The sequence below is a fragment of the Etheostoma spectabile genome, chromosome 9, assembly GCF_008692095.1.
Source record: "Etheostoma spectabile isolate EspeVRDwgs_2016 chromosome 9, UIUC_Espe_1.0, whole genome shotgun sequence".
In the NCBI taxonomy this organism is placed as follows: Eukaryota; Metazoa; Chordata; class Actinopteri; order Perciformes; family Percidae; genus Etheostoma; species Etheostoma spectabile.
Window position 1 is genome coordinate 35,309,866 of NC_045741.1, and position 19,430 is coordinate 35,329,295.

General features: G+C 39.5%; 1 protein-coding gene across 1 annotated transcript; it reads right to left on the reverse strand.

The window, feature by feature from the left end:
* Window positions 1–151: 151 nt before the first annotated feature.
* ptgfr (prostaglandin F receptor (FP)) lies at window positions 152–5,787 on the reverse strand. Its single transcript, XM_032526370.1, has 3 exons — window positions 5,388–5,787; window positions 4,215–5,023; window positions 152–813 (listed from the first exon to the last, which is right to left on the reverse strand). The coding sequence occupies exons 2-3, from the start codon at window positions 5,007–5,009 to the stop codon at window positions 499–501; spliced, it is 1,110 nt and encodes a 369-aa protein (XP_032382261.1). The 5' UTR covers window positions 5,010–5,023; window positions 5,388–5,787; the 3' UTR covers window positions 152–498.
* Window positions 5,788–19,430: the final 13,643 nt, after the last annotated feature.

Consider the following 19,430-nt stretch of genomic DNA (forward strand, 5'->3'; position numbering starts at 1 on the left):
TAGATAGATAGATAGATAGATAGATAGATACATATATATTGTATGCTACAAATATCTAAACATTGTGTGCTATTTATACTTAAATATATCTGCAAACACAAGGCTACACTGAGTTTAGTACACAGACTGGAGCTGCCAAATGGACAGATGGTCACTTTTTCAATAGACAAATTGAATTAAGGAATGACTAAACTAACCTGTCTGTGACTGTAATATTTTCTGAGCACTGTAGACGTTTTTAGACATATTTTGTTCACAGCCGCTGATGCGAAAAGCAGAGCTCAAAGGTGAGAACAGAAAATGAATCCCACATTATACAATAGGTCACAATACTGCCAGTTCATGATTACTAAAGAGAACATGAAAAATAACTTTAAATTGGTGGTTATGTACAACTACTTTGAGTGTCTGTATTCCAACAAAATTCTGCACATCTTCACAGCTTCTTCCCGTTTTTTCCTCACAGGTGTTCTCAGATCCAAACAACGTGACCATGTTTCAGGTGATGGATTTGATCGCAGTGTCTGACAGAGGAAGTCTACCGGGGCAGCGGCAGTCAGTCGGCCCGGCGCCTGAGTTGCTGGTCTCCATCGAGCTGTGGAGCATGCTACGCTGCCAGCGGTTTAAGTTATGAGACTTTGGACCCCAGCAGCTGTGAAACAACATGAAGATTTTCCTCAGAACAGCCTTCCTCAGGAGGATGTAGACCCAGGGGTCCAGGATCTGGTTCCATGTGGCCATGCGTATCACCATCAGCAGACTGGAAGACGCACGCTCGTCCTGGGCTCTGGTGCTCACCACGATGACGTGAATCTGGTGGAGTGGTCATGGGCAAATGGAAAGTGACAGAAAAACTTGAATAAGTGCATGCTGTCTAAGATATAAATCAACAAATAACTAATGTAGCATTTAATAAAACTCATGTGCTCTAAAGCCTTTTTTAAGAAATCTTTACTTATTGACACCCATTGAATCAACAATAAATAGTGACTGACTAAACTGAAAAATCCTATTTAATTGTTTGTTTGATCCACTGTATGAATGAGATGTTTTAAATAACCTAAAGGAAATTTCAATGCATTTCCTTTGGACAAATTGCCAAAATTTGTAAAGTAACATGCAAATATGTTGCAAATATGATCAGTGTTTTGCTTTGTAACTGTGATGGATAAGGAGTGTGTCACGCAGCTAACGGTGTAAATCACAGTCAACGACAGAGCTGCGTGTAGGTGTGCAGTTTAGATCAAGGGCTAAACAGTAAACTACTGAAGTATTTGAGTCTTGATGTCATAAATCTTTGGAAGCGATCCTCAGCTGCAAAGAATGAGAGGTATGGACGGATAAAAAACATTAAAGATGCAAAAAACCTTAAAGGAATACGCCACCGTTTGTTGAAATAGGAGCCAATGTATTTTTTGTCTCAGTGCATGCAGCTTAGCTTAGCTTAGTTTAGCTTAGCTTAGCGTAGTGAATGGAATCCAATGCTGCCGGTTAGCATGTTGTGAGTAAAAGTGTGCCAACAAACAAAAGAAACAACCAAATTACTTCTTTCTTAGGGTATTCCTTTAAAAACAAGCTTTTCTTGAGTCATCTTTTCATCACCCTTCACAGATAATCCAAATCTACATTGTATCTGTCTCATTTCAAAACCCATTTCAATATCTCTAACCGGCACTTTGTAGGCTATTTACCAATGTTCAAAATCATCAAATGCATGACAGAATGGCAAATAGGAGATGTGGTTTAAGATCAGAAAAATGATAGTATGTAATAATAGTAGGATACAAAAAGGGAATGCATTATTGTTATATAATTACATTAATTAATTAACATCTGTGTTCTCAGCATGTTTGCACATCATTGCACCCAGGGGACTGACTGTAAAGGCACAGTAGCATCCCTTTCTACCTATTGTATATATAACAACACATATATATATATATATATATATATACACTCACCGGCCACTTTATTAGGTACACCTGTCCAACTGCTCGTTAACACTTAATTTCTAAGCAGCCAATCACATGGCGGCAACTCAGTGCATTTAGGCATGTAGACATGGTCAAGAGAATCTCCTGCAGTTCAAACCGAGCATCAGTATGGGGAAGAAAGGTGATTTGAGTGACTTTGAACGTGGCATGATTGTTGGTGCCAGAAGGGCTGGTCTGAGTATTTCAGAAACTGCTAATCTACTGGGATTTTCACGCACAACCATCTCTAGGGTTTACAGAGAATGGTCCGAAAAAGAAAAAACATCCAGTGAGCGGCAGTTCTGTGGGCGGAAATGCCTTGTTGATGCCAGAGGTCAGAGGAGAATGGCCAGACTGGTTCGAGCTGATAGAAGGGCAACAGTGACTCAAATAACCACCCGTTACAACCAAGGTGGGCAGAAGAGCATCTCTGAACGCACAGTACGTCGAACTTTGAGGCAGATGGGCTACAGCAGCAGAAGACCACATCGGTGCCACTCCTTTCAGCTAAGAACAGGAAACTGAGACTACAATTTGCACAAGCTCATCGAAATTGGACAATAGAAGATTGGAAAACGTTGCCTGGTCTGATGAGTCTCGATTTCTGCTGCGACAGTCGGATGGTAGGGTCAGAATTTGGCGTCTACAACATGAAAGCATGGATCCATCTTGCCTTGTATCAACGGTTCAGGCTGGTGGTGGTGGTGTCATGGTGTGGGGAATATTTTCTTGGCACTCTTTGGGCCCCTTGGTACCAATTGAGCATCGTTGCAACGCCACAGCCTACCTGAGTATTGTTGCTGACCATGTCCATCCCTTTATGACCATAATGTACCCAACTTCTGATGGCTACTTTCAGCAGGATAATGCGCCATGTCATAAAGCTGGATCATCCACAGACTGGTTTCTTGAACATGACAATGAGTTTGCTGTACTCAAATGGCCTCCACAGTCACCAGATCTCAATCCAATAGAGCATCTTGGGATGTGGTGGAACGGGAGATTCGCATCATGGATGTGCAGCCGACAAATCTGCGGCAACCTGTGTGATGCCATCATGTCAATATGGACCAACTCCCTGAGAATGCTTCCAGCCCTTGTTGAATCATGCCACGAAGAATTGAGGCAGTTCTGAAGGCAAAAGGGGTCCAACCCGTTACTAGCATGGGGTACCTAATAAAGTGGCCGGTGAGTGGTGCTGTCCTCAATGCAACAGTGTTAATTTTTTTAGCGTGAGATCAACATTCTTTTTGGCCTTGTAAACTTTGTAATTTTTTTCACACACTGTTGCAACAACTAATAGTGTTAGAAAAACTACAACACCACACCGTATCTAGCTAGATCGGAAAAAACTAAACAGGCACGCCGCACACACTTGTTTGGGCTTGCAAGCCGGCCAAAGAGTAGTGATGTTACGTTTTGAGTGGATGGCGAGCACGAGACATTGAAATGGATCCCAATAAGATTCTGAATGGAAAGTATACTAACAGCTGCCAAATGGTTCCATTGACAAGATCAAAGTTATCTATGTGTTTTGTCTTTGTGAACTGAACTATCTTTGCAGTACGTCCAGTCTGAAATACCACTTTTTTCACCCTTTTATTGATGGAAAGTGTTGCACTGTGTGAGAGATTATTTGCTCCAAGTGAGAATGTTGCGTGTGAAACTGAACACTACAGTCGACTATATGCCAATGCTGTTTTCAATCAAAAAAAAGCATTTGCACAAAGCAAGCCAATCCACTTTTCCACGTTGATAAGAGCATTAAAATGAGAAAAAGTGATGGGCCAAAATAAATCAAGGGATATTTAGAATAGATAAAAATGTGTGATTAGTTACAAATATATATATATATGTATACATATATATATATATATATATATATATACATACATATCCCCGTCCAACATCTACTGTGATATCCTTACCTGTCACCTGTTTGCGTTTGGTTGCTCTAAATGGTGCTGCTCTATTTGGCATATACGGATTTACACAATGAACATGTGTATAAATGCATTTGAGAGTACTATGATTCAAAAGCAAATGAATGCAAACTATTTTGATCTGCAAGTCTTACTCTGTGCATTTTGTGTCAAAGTAATAGACTATAGTCAAGGGAACAACTGACCTTAAGGTAGTAGCATCGTTGTATAGTTTGACAAAGTTTAAAGGTCCTTCGACAATTGTGCCAAAGCAATTGAGAAAAACTGCAAAGGTCTAATCAGTAGGAGATATTCTTACCAGCAATGGGCCCCAGCACACGCACGACACCAACATGATAGCCAGCAGCTGGCAGATCATCTCTAAGTGGTAGGAAGTGCTTCTACAGTGATGCTTGCGGCGCAGTCTGTCCTGCAGCAGAGCGCAGCTTGTCAGTGCATTGCACACAATGGAGAGCAGTAGGGCCAGCAGCCCCAGCATAGAGAAAATCAGAGGGAGGAGCACATCTAGCCAGTCTCTGGGTTCCTCCATGTGAAAGAAGCACCAGCTCCTGGAGCTTTGAACCTTGTAGGGCCTCCACAGTAGCACAGGCAGCACAGCCACCAGGGCAGCAAGCAGCCACATGAGTCCGAGGAGCCTTTTCATGTGGTGGGGAGCTAATGCTGTAGAGTGGAAGATAGGCCTGATGATTCCAATGCAGCGCTCCACCGCCATGACACTCCCCAGGAACAAGGGGGTCAGGCCAAAGAACACCATGCACGCCCCAAAGACGCTGCACACAATGCGGTAAGGGTCAAATGTCTCCCATTTCTTGTGGAAGCTGTAGACCAAAAGCACCAGGGAGCCGTTGATGAGGTGACCCAGCAGGTCTGTGAGCACCAGGCTGCTGGCGAACAGCAGGAAGGACGCCTTGGACTTGATCCGGATGCGGATGTAAGACTTGATGAGGATAAAGAGCGCGAGCCCATTGGAGAATATGCCCACAGTCATAGAGATGACGGAGGCGGTGATAGACAGTTCCTTCTGGCTGCAGGAGTTGTTGCTCGGTCTGACCTCTGACCTGCAAACCGTCTCTGAGCTCCCATTGGCTGACATGGTGGAAATGAAATCTAAAAGAGAGGAGAAATGGTACATGAGATGCCGGATTTATTTGTACCAACATATTTGTAATAAATCTTCACAGGTTAAAAATGAGCTTTTTATTATTTTAATCTGGTGAGATCACTTCATACATAACATAGTTTTTTTTTTTTTTTTTTTAATTTGGAACAGATGCCCAGCTTTACGATAAAATGTTTACAACATTTTACTACAGCTCACATGCAGTTTTGGGTGTGACTGTGGGTTTCATCAACATTGGTGAGTCATGCGATAAAATAAAAATAAAAATCTTAACCGTATGTTCCACATTCTCTCTAGCCAATAACTTTTGTCGATGACGGTTTCTTACTAAAATCTCGTACAGTTCCTTACCTTGCTTCAGGTTCAATCTTCTTACACGCAACTCGCCATAAGTCAACAGCCTCTTCCCTCTCTGTGTCTTTTACGATATTTCAATAAAGCAAATCAGCCCGGCAGTAAATTGAACGTCCAGAAACCGCTCTCCACAATATTCCTGTCGAGGCGGCGATCTGTGCAAACCGTTCCGTCTGCGCTCCGCTGGTGCCCAGTCAGCTTCAGTCTGCGAAGTGTCACTTCAAACTCAAACCCACCTCGATGGCTGGTGACTGTACACTGTGCACATCTGTCGCGTATCGCAAAAAAAATAAATAAAATAAATAACTGCTACAGTTTTGTGTCGGCAGGTTGTCAATAACTGGCCATGATGTCCTAAAAGAACAGTCTGTGTGTGTGACTGTATCACATCCCCTGTGGTTACTCAAGCCTTATATGAAGTCAGCACAAGATTGAGAGGTACTTTTGGTCCAGAAAGATACATCAAATTCGTACCACAGTATAAATTGTGTTATCACTGTTAAAGCCTTATCACTTGCTAAGCTGCCTTTTTTATTTCATTTTTCATAGCCATATAAATCCTGTTGTTATATCCCATTAGTCATGCGTCGGTTCTGTCGCCTTCAGGCTATTTTATTTTGCAGCAATCTTTCATTGATAATAATTAATTTTAAGCAGCTTCAACAGTATTTATCCAATCCTACATTTTTTATTTATTTATCAAGCGTCTTTTTAAAAGAAAATATGATTCGTCATACAATTTGCCTGTACATTCTGAGTCCTTTTTTTTAAGGTAAAAAAGAAAAAAACAAAACAATGAACAACAATAAAACAAGACAAAGCGAAACAAAACGGTGGCGAAAACACAACCAGGCTGACCACGATCGCTCACACTATCCCAGCCCCCTATCTATCCGTCCATCTAGCCCCTTCCCATGTGCAATCCTACATTTTTGATGTTGAAATAATACCAGAGCAATAAATAAAGTTTCCAGTTCTGAGGATCTAACAATGCAATGCTTGTGATGTGTCGGAGACATCTGAGCTAGACTTCACCAGTTAGAGAAACATGTCTCAGCTTTGACTGGACAGAGTGGTTCTTTCCTCCTATTAGTCACACATTTTCTTTTCTGGCGGCATACTGTACAGCCAGCCATTAGATAGATCATTGTACTGGATGGGGACAGGCATGTTTCGCTTTCATAACTGGTATTTGTTGATGCCATTTTTTCATAAATTTGTCATTGTCCAGTGGGTTTATGCAGTCCCTTGTCATCGACTAGGCCTAGGTCTGTATTTCTACTTTTTTCTTCCTGATTCCAGAATGATGACAAAAGAGCTTTCATTGTAAACTGTGATGTGTAAGTTGCTCTTTAGACATCACTAGGACTTACAGTGTAGGAAACTATATTATTTATAAACAAAATATCCGATTTTCAGCCATGTCTGTCTTAAATGAGAATAATAAGGATAATTTGGCACCAGATGTCCAAACAAATGTTATACAGTGTGAATTACACTGTTATAACAATAAACAGCACATGCAGTATTTCCTCACACAGTTTTTGGTTTCATTTGGTGAACTCTTCAAGTTTTTTTTAACCTCGCTGCCCCGGAAAAATCAGCAGACTCTTTTTCTCAGAAAGGCCTGGGTAAGAAAGCAGACATGGACTGAAACTAAATAGAAGCAGCTTTACAAAATACCATGAAATTCACATAAAATGAGTAAAGTGCTCCAGAAAAGAGCCGAACAAAAGATCCTTTAGTCTAAATGCAGCACAGAGAGTTCCTTACTGAGTCTGGGAGCAAATTACAAATGACTTTCGTGATAGCTGGCAATTTAAGACATATTTGAGAGGAGTACATAATTGTAAAGCAGATATGGAATTGACTTAATAAAATATCACCCTTAAACAAAGCCACAAGCAGGAGCGATTCTAGGATCCGACCTTAAGGGGGGCTTAGCCCATAATGAAGTGTTAAAGGAAACACTTACGAGGAATGATGCAAAGATTTTTGTAATTATGTAATTGAGCGCTTACATTCACAATTTCATTCTTTTGTTTCTTTGTAACCTTTTCTGATTTTACTGTTTTCTATGTTCACTCTTTCTATTGTCTGTTGTGATTTTATTTATTTTGCTGGTAGTTGTAAAGTGCTGTATAAATACATTTTGATTGATTGATTTTGAACTTCAGGTCCAAATAAGAATATACAAAAAAATAAACTAATACCCACAAAAGGGCCGGGCAGATGCTGGCTGTGATCACATGTCAACCTCTGCCATGGACTGCATTTGGTCTGTGTGCAGCTCAGGTGGGACCTGGACACCTGACGCACAGTCTGTAGGCTACACTTTGTATCGAACCATTCTATCTCCGAGTCACTTTTCGAAAAACGAACATTCAGGAAATAATAGCCAGGCTGGAAGCCATCCATTAAGCCTCATTGCAGCTGGATATCTAACTGCAGCAGCAGCAGTCAAGGTGCCGCCAACTCCCTTCATTTTATCAATAAAAGGGGTATACATATATGCATATATTTTTACTTTATAGCCTCAAGAGTTTTTCTGTCCTGCACTTTCTGATGCTCATTTTGGTTCAGATGTTAGCACTGTTAGCCATTTTGTGGCACCTATTGTTAGCAGTGAGGCGCCGCATTCAGGGGTCGTTTGGGAGCCCTCTCCTCCCAAGTCAATAAGGGGAAAGCGGTGCATGCTGCTAATCTTTTTTTTTTTGAGATACATAGTTGTACATGGTTTTCACAGAAGAGTGACAGTGACAGTGAAAAAAAACATCAAATCCCCCAAACTCACACATCTTTTGAAGCCTCAATATCCCTTTTTCCTTCACACTGTTGCGCCTATGACACCTCCAGAAAGCTCACAATGATGTTCATCATCTCTAAAATATATTATATTCCATATTTCTGCTCTGCATCTTTCCCTGGCCTGGTCTCTAGCAAATCATCGGCAGTGGGAACTTATTTTATTTTTTTATTAGCTGCTCATAATGCCCACTCTACATGGATTTTCATTTGTCTCCAAACTCTTTTTTATTTAGGAAATTCTCTCATCTGAAAAAACAGAAACATCTACTTGTTTACACCCACCTGAGCACTTGGCTGTAGCACTTGACTGACTATGGTAGAGAACTAGAGATTTGAGTAGGGAGAGGAGAGGAAGTAGAGTAGAGAAAGGAAGTTTGAGTTTTCAGATAACGATTGCATGCTTACTTTGATGACGAAGCCAAGTCGCCATCATACACACATGCATTTTAGAGCATCAGCTTATTTCCCAAGAGAGTGCAATCACAGACCCACTAAGTCTACACACTATGCCTATAGACTCCGCAGTCAGCATATTGATCGATAGGGTCTCCATGACATCAGCCCACTGCAACAAAACAGTTCCTGAATGTAAGCCATGGTGCCAGGCAACTGAGTTAGACAACCTTTGGGTCACACGTCAGCTATCAGCAAATATCACTACAGAACATTGTGAAGGGAAACCAAATTTATTCTACCAATACTTTTCATTATGAAAGTGATTTGAACTGATGGTGAGCTTAATCCATGAAATGAGATTCCTGTAGTTAGTAGTTAGTATTAAATTGCTGTCACAATCGTGTTGCTGTCACAGTCATTTCATGTCGTCTTTCCTATTCCAAATTCTTTGCTGCTGTATGTTAGTTTAATTTTACTGCATTTCCAGCAACAATTGTCCTGGGGTATTAATATCAAACTTTGAAATTGAGTGGTACTTTCTTTAAATTAAGTTAAATTGAGGTTAAGCTCAATAAGCCATAGAAGTTATTTTCTGGAGAACAATAAAGCTGTTTGGAGCAGTTTGAGTGTTTTCTTTAAACCTATACTGTGCACAAAAATATATGTAACACAACAAAGGAAAGGGAAAAAGCCAAAAAGTATAACATGAGCACTTTAATGTCCCAGTTGTGGCAGCACCCTGAAGAACTTTACTGCTGTATCATGCCTGACGTGTTGAAGACATGCTGACTTATTTCCATCCTCTAAAACTTTATTTGATTTCTTTATTCAACATGAGTTAGTACTAAGAAATAATGCAGTGTATTATTTGCTATACATGTAAGAATTTGAAGTATTATGTTGCTACTCTTTGCTTTCTGTCATAATAGTTAGCAAATAACTTCATCATTCCATGCCAAAACATACAGTTAGTTAAATACTAATAAGGTTGGAAGATAGCCTTCTGCATTCTTGCACTTTTTGGCCAACTTTTGAGCATGTGGTAAATTGAACTTCATTTCTTTAAATGATGTCCCATTTATCTCTCACTGCTTTATTTATGTGTGTAACAGAAAATCAAACATTTCACAACATGTCAACAAACAAATTCCTTCCATGAAGGCAAACTAAAAGCATTTCTTATTGTGAGAGCTTAGTCATAAAGCACATGTGTAGGGTGTTTGATAATCTTGTTCAGTATTAGGCTGTGCGAGGGATCTCTGTGTTTTGCAAATTGTTTTAGGGCTGAGGTTAACAAAACCTTGCCGTCAATTCTTGGCCTCTTTTACAAAGCGATGTAAACCAAATACACCAACAAATTTAAACGTTGAAATACTTTCAATGAATAAAGTAGGTTTTCTCAATGTCAATATCCACCCATATACTGTCCTCCAGAGGAATTAAGTTTGCACAGCCAGTGGCTACGCTGCACAATTTCATCTGTATTCTCACAAAATCTAAGTTATCAAACATAGGTTTTCTGTAGGTGGAGATGACCTCAACACTTAAACAAAAGAAAAACAATGTGTTTTTCTTTTAAACAATTCATTGTTTTTTCAAGTCTGTAACTGACTTGCAGCTGTCTCTGTTCTTATTGTAAAAGCAGAATAGCATGTCCTCTCAATGTGGTAATGAAAGCTGCTTCTTAGCTCTCTTACGTGCCCAAATTGTCACTAATTATCCAACAAGGGGACTCCTGATCAAATCTTCTCCCAGGTGACATTACACCTTCAAGCGTGGTGTCATAGAGTATCTGCTGTAATGACAGGCAGCAGAGTGGTTGGTCACAATGCAAGTCGAGCACAGCACAGGCATGGGAGAGCAATCACATTCTTTTGTTGGCTGCATCAAATGGGGCAGCCATAATAGACTGCCTGCCTCAGTAGGGTTCAGATGGAGCCAGGAGTAGATTGAGCGAGATGGGAAAACAACCCATAATGCAGGCTTTTTGCCAGCGGTACTGTTGCTTCCTCCTTTGCGTCCCTATCTCATTACAAAAACACCCCTGTGCCAAGATTCACAGGTAACAAACTCTCTCTTCCTCTGCTCTCGCTCATCTTGTACCTGCTGTCCTTTCTTGTTTCCTGTCTGTCACCCTGACCAAAAAATGTCCCTCATTACATCAAGTGTTAATGGAGCCGAGTTTTTGTGCCATGTGTCAAAGCTGTTTATCAAACCAAGATGGGACGGTCAGTCCAGAGAAAAAGAAAATCAGTACAGTTTCAACATAAGTTGGGGTTCCAACCTTCTTTGCTGTAACCACCTCACCCTTTGCTCATATGTCACATTTCAACTCAAATTCGATCCAATAAGTTTACGACACTTGGTGGCAACTGAATTATCTGACAGTAACAACTGAGTATAAGAGAACAGCTGTCAGCTAATGGCCTCCCAGATGACAAACTCACTTATCAAAACAGAACTCAATGAAACTAGGGAGAGCAGAGTTTGTTTCTATTGATTGTATGATTAATTTACAGTCCAACAGACCTAAGATTCTTTATGACGACACGAAGCTTGGATAGAATGGAGACTGTGTAAAATCTTCTAAGTAACTAGAAACCTTTTTGGTGGATTTAGTTTTTGAGAAAAACTACGGGATGCCAATACTCACAATGCAGCCCCTCCCATGAAAAAACCCGATCAGTAAATTTGGCCCCAAAGCAGAATACCCAAACCTATTATGTTTGTTTTTAGGGGGTTTTAAAACCTTGGGGGACTGTAGAAATTTAATTCAGGTGGGGGGGAAAAAAAAAATGTAGGCCGGGGGACGGGACGGGGGAAGAAAAGGAGCCAAATTCCACATTATGTTGGATGTAAGAAACCAAGGGGGGTTTTCCCCAGGGGACCAGGGTCAGGGTTTAAGGGGACTTTAAATTTAAAAAAGGTTTAAATGGATTTTTTTTACCCAAACCCCAAATGGTTTTTTAGACCCTAATAACTATTTCTGTTCCCCAAATTAACTGGTTGAGTTTAAAAAACAAAAACTATTTTTTTATAAAAGGCGCCAAGTTAAGGACGGTTCCTGTTTAAAAAACCCTTTCAGCATGTGTTACCATAAACCAAAAGGATTTCTAAAATTTTCGATGAGGATTGTTACCAATGTTATGTAAATGCTTTTTGGGCAGGTTGACACGCACTCCAATTTTTAAAAATTTTGGACAAAAAAGGGTTATGACAGTAGAATTTTTTTTTTTGTTTACCTTTAATGGGTTGCGCGGGGTTGCAAACTTGAAAAACAACCCAATAAAATGACTCCGATTTTCGAGGGCTTGAAATTTAACCCGCGGGGGGAGGTTCGCCCCCAGAGCCCACAAGAACCCCAGAGAAAACAAACGGGTGATCCAAAAGAGACGGATTAGAAACGCATATGGTACACGCCATGTGTTTTGGACGAAGGGGGGGGCACTTTGATTTTATTTACCTCAGGGTGAACCAAAAACCTTTCTTTTGCAAAAATTGCAAACTGAACGCATGCTGAAAAACAAAGTAAATCCTTGACACCAGAGCAACTAAAGCACTTTTTTATTGTTTGTTTCTTTGCTGGATTTAAGGTGAAAAGGTCTCTCTGCTGGGTGTAAGCGCCGGTTCTAAGTGGGGGCTTTGAGCTCAATAACAGTCTAAAGTTGGCCATTTTTCAGAGGAGTCCTCTGACCTCTCACCTCAAGATATCTGAATGAAAATATGTTCTATGGGTACCCGTGTGTCTCCTCTTTTCTCCCAAATGTATTATTGTCACCTATTCTAAATGGGGGATTTGAATATTTCTGCAGTCTGGGGACCCTGGGCAGCTTTGTAATTGCATAAATTGGGTATGACCAGAGAGCTTACACTCAAACTGAGCCCAACTGTATTCATGTGTGATGATGTGAGGCCTTAAAGTATTCATTTCATTTTAGGGAAACCATTTTTGGGGACATGACCTCACTGCTATAAAATGACTTGTTGTGACCTTGAGGATAATCACAGCTTTATGAAAATGTACAACCACAAACTAGAGACGTAGGGCATTCAGTGGTTGCATGAGTTTCCTTGGTATTTTAACAATAAGGGGGTTTCTGAGCAGTTTCCAGAATAAAAGTGCTTGCTACCCAAGTGTTTGATACCAAATTACAATATACAATATTTTCTATGGTGTCTATAGAAAAGGTCTTGGTGTCCTAATGGATTATTTTGGTGGGATTTTGACCATTGTTATTTTGGTGGAAAGACCATTTTTTATTTCTAGGTAAAGCATAATTTCCAATCCTCAAAAATGGATCAGACTATCAGATTCATCTATATGCCGATGACACTGTTATATTTACATCTAAATACAAAATATCTGAGATTCAAACCTCACTTCAATTTGATTTCAATCTTATTCAAACATGGCTATCTTCTAATCTGCTTTTATTGAATAAGAAGAAGTCTTATAGCATGCTTTTTGCAACTAGATCTGCACTACATGAGCAAAATAACTCTCTTGAGGTTCAATTTTTGGATGGTACACCTTTAACATATGTCGAGGAGTTTAAATATCTGGGCCTCTGGCTCGACTCCCAACTTACCTTTAGACCACATATTAATTCTCTTGTGATAAAAATAAACTGTAGTTTAAGAATGTTATATCGCTCAATTAATTGTTTTACAAAACAGATCAGATTAAAAATTATTACTCAGTTATTATTGCCTATAATTGATTATGCAGATGTTGTTTACCAGAATACAGCTGAAACCAATCTTAAGCCTCTGAATGTGATTTATAATAGTCTTTGCAGATTTGTCCTGAGGTGTCCATTCAGGACGCATCATTGTCAAATGTATCAGTCGTTGAATCTTTTCTCACTAAATGCTCGACGTCAGTTTCACTGGCTGCAGTTTGTTCACAAATGTATTTTCTCAGATTATCCATTTTATCTGAAACAACATTTGATTGTACAGTGGTGTGAAAAAGTGTTTGCCCCCTTCCTCATTTCCTGTTCCTTTGCATGTTTGTCACACTTAGGTGTTTCGGAACATCAAACCAATTTAAACAATAGTCAAGGACAACACAAGTAAACACAAAATGCAATTTGTAAATGAAGGTGTTTATTTTAAAGGTGAAAAAAAATCCAAACCATCATGGCCCTGTGTGAAAAAGTGATTGCCCCCTATACCTAATAACTGGTTGGGCCACCCTTAGCAGCAACCAACTGCAAACCAAGCGTTTGCGATAACGTGCAATGAGGCTTTACAGCGTCCTGGAGGAATTTTGGCCCACTCATCTTTGCAGAATTGTCTTAATTCAGTTACATTAGAGGGTTTTCAAGCATGAACGGCCTTTTAAGGTCATACCACAACATCTCAATAGGATTCAGGTCAGACTTTGCTAGGCCATCCAAAGTCTCATTTGTTTTTCTTCAGCCATTCGGTGGTGGACTTGCTGGTGTGTTAGGATCATTGTCCTGCTGCAGAAACCCAAGTTCGTTTCAGCTTGATTACACGAACAGATGGTCGGACATTCTCCTTCAGGATCTCTTGGTAGAAAACAGAATTGATAGTTCCTTTATCACGGCAAGTCTTCCAGGTCCTGAAGCAGCAAAACAGCCCCAGACCATCACACTCCCCCCACGATATTTACTGTTGGTATAATGCTCTTTTTATGAAATGCAGTGTTCCTTCTACGCCAGATATACTTGCACACACACCTTCCAAAGAATTCCACTTTTGTCTCATCGGTCCACAGAATGTTGTCCCAAAAGTCTTGGGGATCATCAAGATGTGTTGTGGAGAAATTGAGACGAGCTTTGATGTTCTTTTTGCTCAGCAGGTGGTTTTCTCCTTGGAGCTCTGCCATGCAGGCCATTTTTGCCCAGTCTTTTCCTGATGGTGGAGGCATGAACTCTGACCTTAACTGAGGCAAGTGAGGCCTGCAGTTCTTTGGACGTTGTTGTGGGGTCTTTTGTGACCTCTTGGATGAGTCGTCGCTGCGCTCTTGGGGTAATTTTGGGTGGCCGGCCACTCCTGGGAAGGTTCACCACTGTTCCATGTCTTCGCCATTTGTGGATAATGGCTCTCACTGTGGTTCGCTGGATTCCCAAAGCTTTGGAGATGGCTTTATAACCCTTTCCAGACTGATAGATCTCAATTACTTTCTTTCTCAATTGTTCCTGAATTTCTTTGGGTCTCGGCATGATGTGTAGCTTTTAAGGATCTTCTGGTGGACCTTACTGTGTCAAGCAGCTCCTATTTAAGTGATGCCTTGATTGTGAACAGGTGTGGCAATAATCAAGCCTGGGTGTGGCTAGAGAAATTGAACTCAGATGTGGACAACCACAGTTATAGTATGTTTTAACAAGGGGGGCAATCACTTTTTCACACAGGGCCATGATGGTTTGGATTTTTTTTCACCTTTAATAATAAACACCTTCATTTACAAATTGCATTTTGTGTTTACTTGTGTTGTCCTTGACTTTTATTTAAATTGGTTTGATGTTCCGAAACACTTAAGTGTGACAAACATGCAATGGAACAGGAAATGAGGAAGGTGGCAAACACTTTTTCACACCACTGTATATCAATCATCCTATAGCCTCAGAGACACTGACTATCTTTTCTTCTCAGTACCACATATATCTGAAGAAATTGGAAGGAGAGCTTTTAAATTTAAAGCCCCTTCCGATTGGAATGGTTTACCGAGGTCTTTTAAAGCTCTTTCCTACTTTCACCAGTTTAAGATGTCTCTTATTTGTTTGTTTGTAAGTATATGTATGTACACGTGAAGTATGTATGTATGTCTGTGTGTACATATGTACATATGAATATATTTGTGTAAGTAACTGTGTATATGTACGTGCCAATGTATATATGTGTGTATATTTGTACATACTATATGTATATTATTTTATTTATTTATTTTCTCAAACTGTCTATATTATTAACTATAACTGTTTTATTGTTTAATATTTATTGGTTGGAATGGGAAGGATATGGGTGATTTTGTTGTGATCTGAGAGCTTTTGTTTTTGTTTGTCAGTATGTGCATATATTCGTGGTGAATGTTTTTTTTTAATTTTTATTATTATGTCCCCCCAAGTTGTTTTGTTAATTGTTTTGTCTAACTGTGAATGTACTGTATATTTCCTGTGCCTTTAAGGACCCCCTCGAAAACGAGATGTCACATCTCAAGGGATTATTCCTAATGAAGAATTTTCACCAGCCAACATTGTATATGTATATTAAGTGATGCAGTATGAATTTAGATGCCAGTCATGGTGAAATTTAGCTCCAGGTCATTCCAGAGCTTTTCATGATGAAAACGTATGCAAAAAACAAATGCAAAAAGAGCAGAAATATTGATATTAAAAACGATCTCACCAGTACAGAAGACAAATACTGAAATTAATTTAATTAAAGAATGGAGGAGATTACATTTTTTCAATAGAAATAGGGAAAGTAAATGGTATGTGTTGTTATTGCCATCAGTAAAGCACTCCAATCTTACTTCCACTGAAAACAAAATTACAGGCACATAGTCAAAACACGTCCTTTATTATTTTGAGGGGATGTTACAGTAGAAAGACTTTTTCTGAATTACCACTAGGAGTCACTGAAGTCAACACACATTAAAATACTTGCTAATGACATTAGTGAGTTGTGATTCTAAAATGGTCTTTATTTAATCTTTATTCACCTCATGAATACAGATTAAGAAAGCAGCAACACTGTTAAGCCCACAAGGGTAAAAGACAGCCCTGAACCATCCCATTTGTTTCTAAACCACATTGTTTATAAATTGCCTTTTTTTCAATGTGACATCATTACATTCAAACATTACAACACTTGATATCTTACACTTCCGCCCTTTACATATCATGTTATAAAAAAAAGGATTTTTGTAATCTTGTGGACAGTGGTTTCAGGTTGTGGAGCCTGAACAGAGAATGCTGAGACACACAAGGCCACCAGGTGTCAGTGCAGACTCAATACAGACAAAAAGGTGAATTCTAGCTGTAAAACACTTCATTTATTTGAGATTACGTGACGAAATGTTGTCACTTACTTGATTAAATGTTGTATATCAGAGAGATCTCATTCATGAATTCTTATCTCTAGAAGATTATGGTATTTTGCAGGCTCGGTGATAAAGTTCCAGAATTACTTTACAGCTTGCTATCATAAACAGGGCAGGCAGTTTCCACATACTGTGCTTATCAACAGCTGGAATGTGGTTACCGAATGTGTATGCTGATATGTCACAACAAAAATTGCCAGCTGATGAGATAAAACTGCTGCTCTATGTATAGAGGCGTCACAGCCAAACACACAGGAATGAGTAGGACTATTAAATACACAAAAGATTGGAACATTCCCAATGGAAATAAAGAAGTTGGGAAAAAGTACAGGGATTTTCTGATGGGGTTTGGGTTGTGTGTTTGTGATTAAACAGCCCTAAAACTGTTGTAAACCTGCATTTAGTCTTCACTGTCTGCAAGCCAAAGTGCTTCCAATGAATGAGAATTGGATTAAAGGACCAGTATCATAAAAAGTGAGAACTGGAAACAGCCCATATTCAGAAATCGCGCTGGAACAAGTCGTCAGGACTGCCACACGGTTGGGATATCAGTATACTATATGGGTAGAAAGTTCTGTTACAATCATTCCTCGGCTGCAATGATGGTGCAAAAACACCAATATTCCAGATGCGGGAGATCAGAAACGCTGACCAATCAGAGCCGAATGGGATTTTTTAGGAGAGACAGGTGCAAAGCGTTTCACACAGAGGGTGAATATTAAGATGGACAGTAAAATAAAAAATAACGTGTTTTTGAACATTAAGCATGTAAACATGTTCTAGTAGAAACCATCAAGTCATGTTCAAGTATGGACCAAAAATAAGCATCATGTCGGACCTTTAATTCTGCACCAGTAAATTATATCTTATATTATGTTGTGCTGTGTAGTACAAGGCTCACAATTCAGATCAATGGTCTGCTAAAGAAATCACGTCACACAATTCAAAGAATGCAGTGCTGTGGAAGTTGCCTTATGTTTTGTCACCACATCTGATTTTTGTCATGTTGGAAAGTGCTAAATTAATTTTGTTTTGTCTCGTATTAATTGCTGCTGGAAAACCACTAAAGTAATCTGGCATCATCTAAAAATAGAAGGCACATTGCTTTAAGAATGAAAGATGTTTAAGAAAAAAACATTAAATCATTAAAAAACACTATTTGGTATCAATTGAAAATGTGGATTTTATGAATCATCCCATCTTTGTTAGTCAGATATTTTCTAACATATCACACAGTTTTGTATCAAGGGGCTGAAGCTTAAAGGAACGGTCCGACATTTTGAGAAACATGTCTGTGTCTTAGAGATAGATGAGAAAAATGAAGCCACTGTCATATTTGGAAAGTAAAGAATTGGCTAAAGCCAGCCGCTGGTTAGCTTAGCTTAGCATGAAGAGGTGAGACAGTAGGCTGACTTCTTTAAAATGTCTGTGACATTCATCTGGCTCTAAGCACCTCCGTCTCATTGTTTGTCTGCTCAGGTCTGCAAGGTCAATGAAAATCATGATGTCGCCTTGAGCGTGCGTTTAAGACAGCGAAATCACGCTTATTTGCAACCAGCTTGTCCTTTGAAGCCTTTAAAATCCAACCTTTCTACCTGAGGGGCCAGTAATTGGTGTGCAGAGCACAAAGCACATATATCTTAGAAGCAGCTAGTGCACTCAGCACCGCAAGGGCTTTTGTCAGAGCACCTGAGAGCATTACAACATTAAGATTCCACCTGAGTGCAGGAACAGGCAGCAGTCAATGTCTTTTTTCGAAGACCCTAGACATCTTGAATTCTGCAATGGTCTTGCTGCTCCCCTCACCCTGGAGATCCGGTTGGATGTAACAGTATAATCCCTTGCTAACAAGCAGCTCTCCTCTGTGTGCTGGAGAGGCTGAGATAGAAGCCTGTGGGTCAAGACTGAAGAGGCTGCAGGACACTTTGATGAAATCACATGTATCAGTATTACAGTGGAAAAGCCTTTGAGGGCTTGTTCTGACATTTGGCTTTCATAACAGAACAAATCATGCCCTTGAGTATCAGACACATGCTGCCGGGTCATTTCTGAGGGCCCATCTGTTGCAGGGCAAGAAAACCAAAAAATTGTTTTATTAACATGCCTCTTTATTTCTAGATTGAGTAGATATGATTCAGGAGGATCACATCTACACACGATTTTTGTATGTAAAATGAAATGAGATCAAATTACTTCTCTTGTCCCATGTGTGTCAAATATCTTGTTTCTGTGAACAAAATGTCTAGTTGTTGTGTAAAGATGCATTACGTTACGTGTACATGTACATACTGTACACATACATGTTGGTTTTGTTGATGCCAAATCTGTGTCTGATTTGAACCTCACTGATTTTAATCACTTGCCTAATTATTCAAGGATTTAATGTTGTTTTGCCACATTTTCCCAGATACACTTGTGCTGTCACCAGGACTATTTTTGACATTTTATTTTTTAATTGTATTCTATGGTATCTATGGTAATGATATCAATGCTGTTTAAAGTCTATGAATGTGATAGTTTCTTTATTTTACAGGTTTGTCAATTCCAACGCTGATGCCAGCTGACCTACATGTCAGCAGTCATGAGAAACAGTGGACCATATATTCTGGTCATGCATCTCTTTAAATCGTTGCTGCACGTTCATACTTGTGTTTTGATATATTTGTAACAAAACTAAACAAGTAATCGATTATTGACTGGTTGATAGACAGAAAATCAATTGAAAAAATTGAGAAAAATCACTGTAATTGTTTCTGCAATTT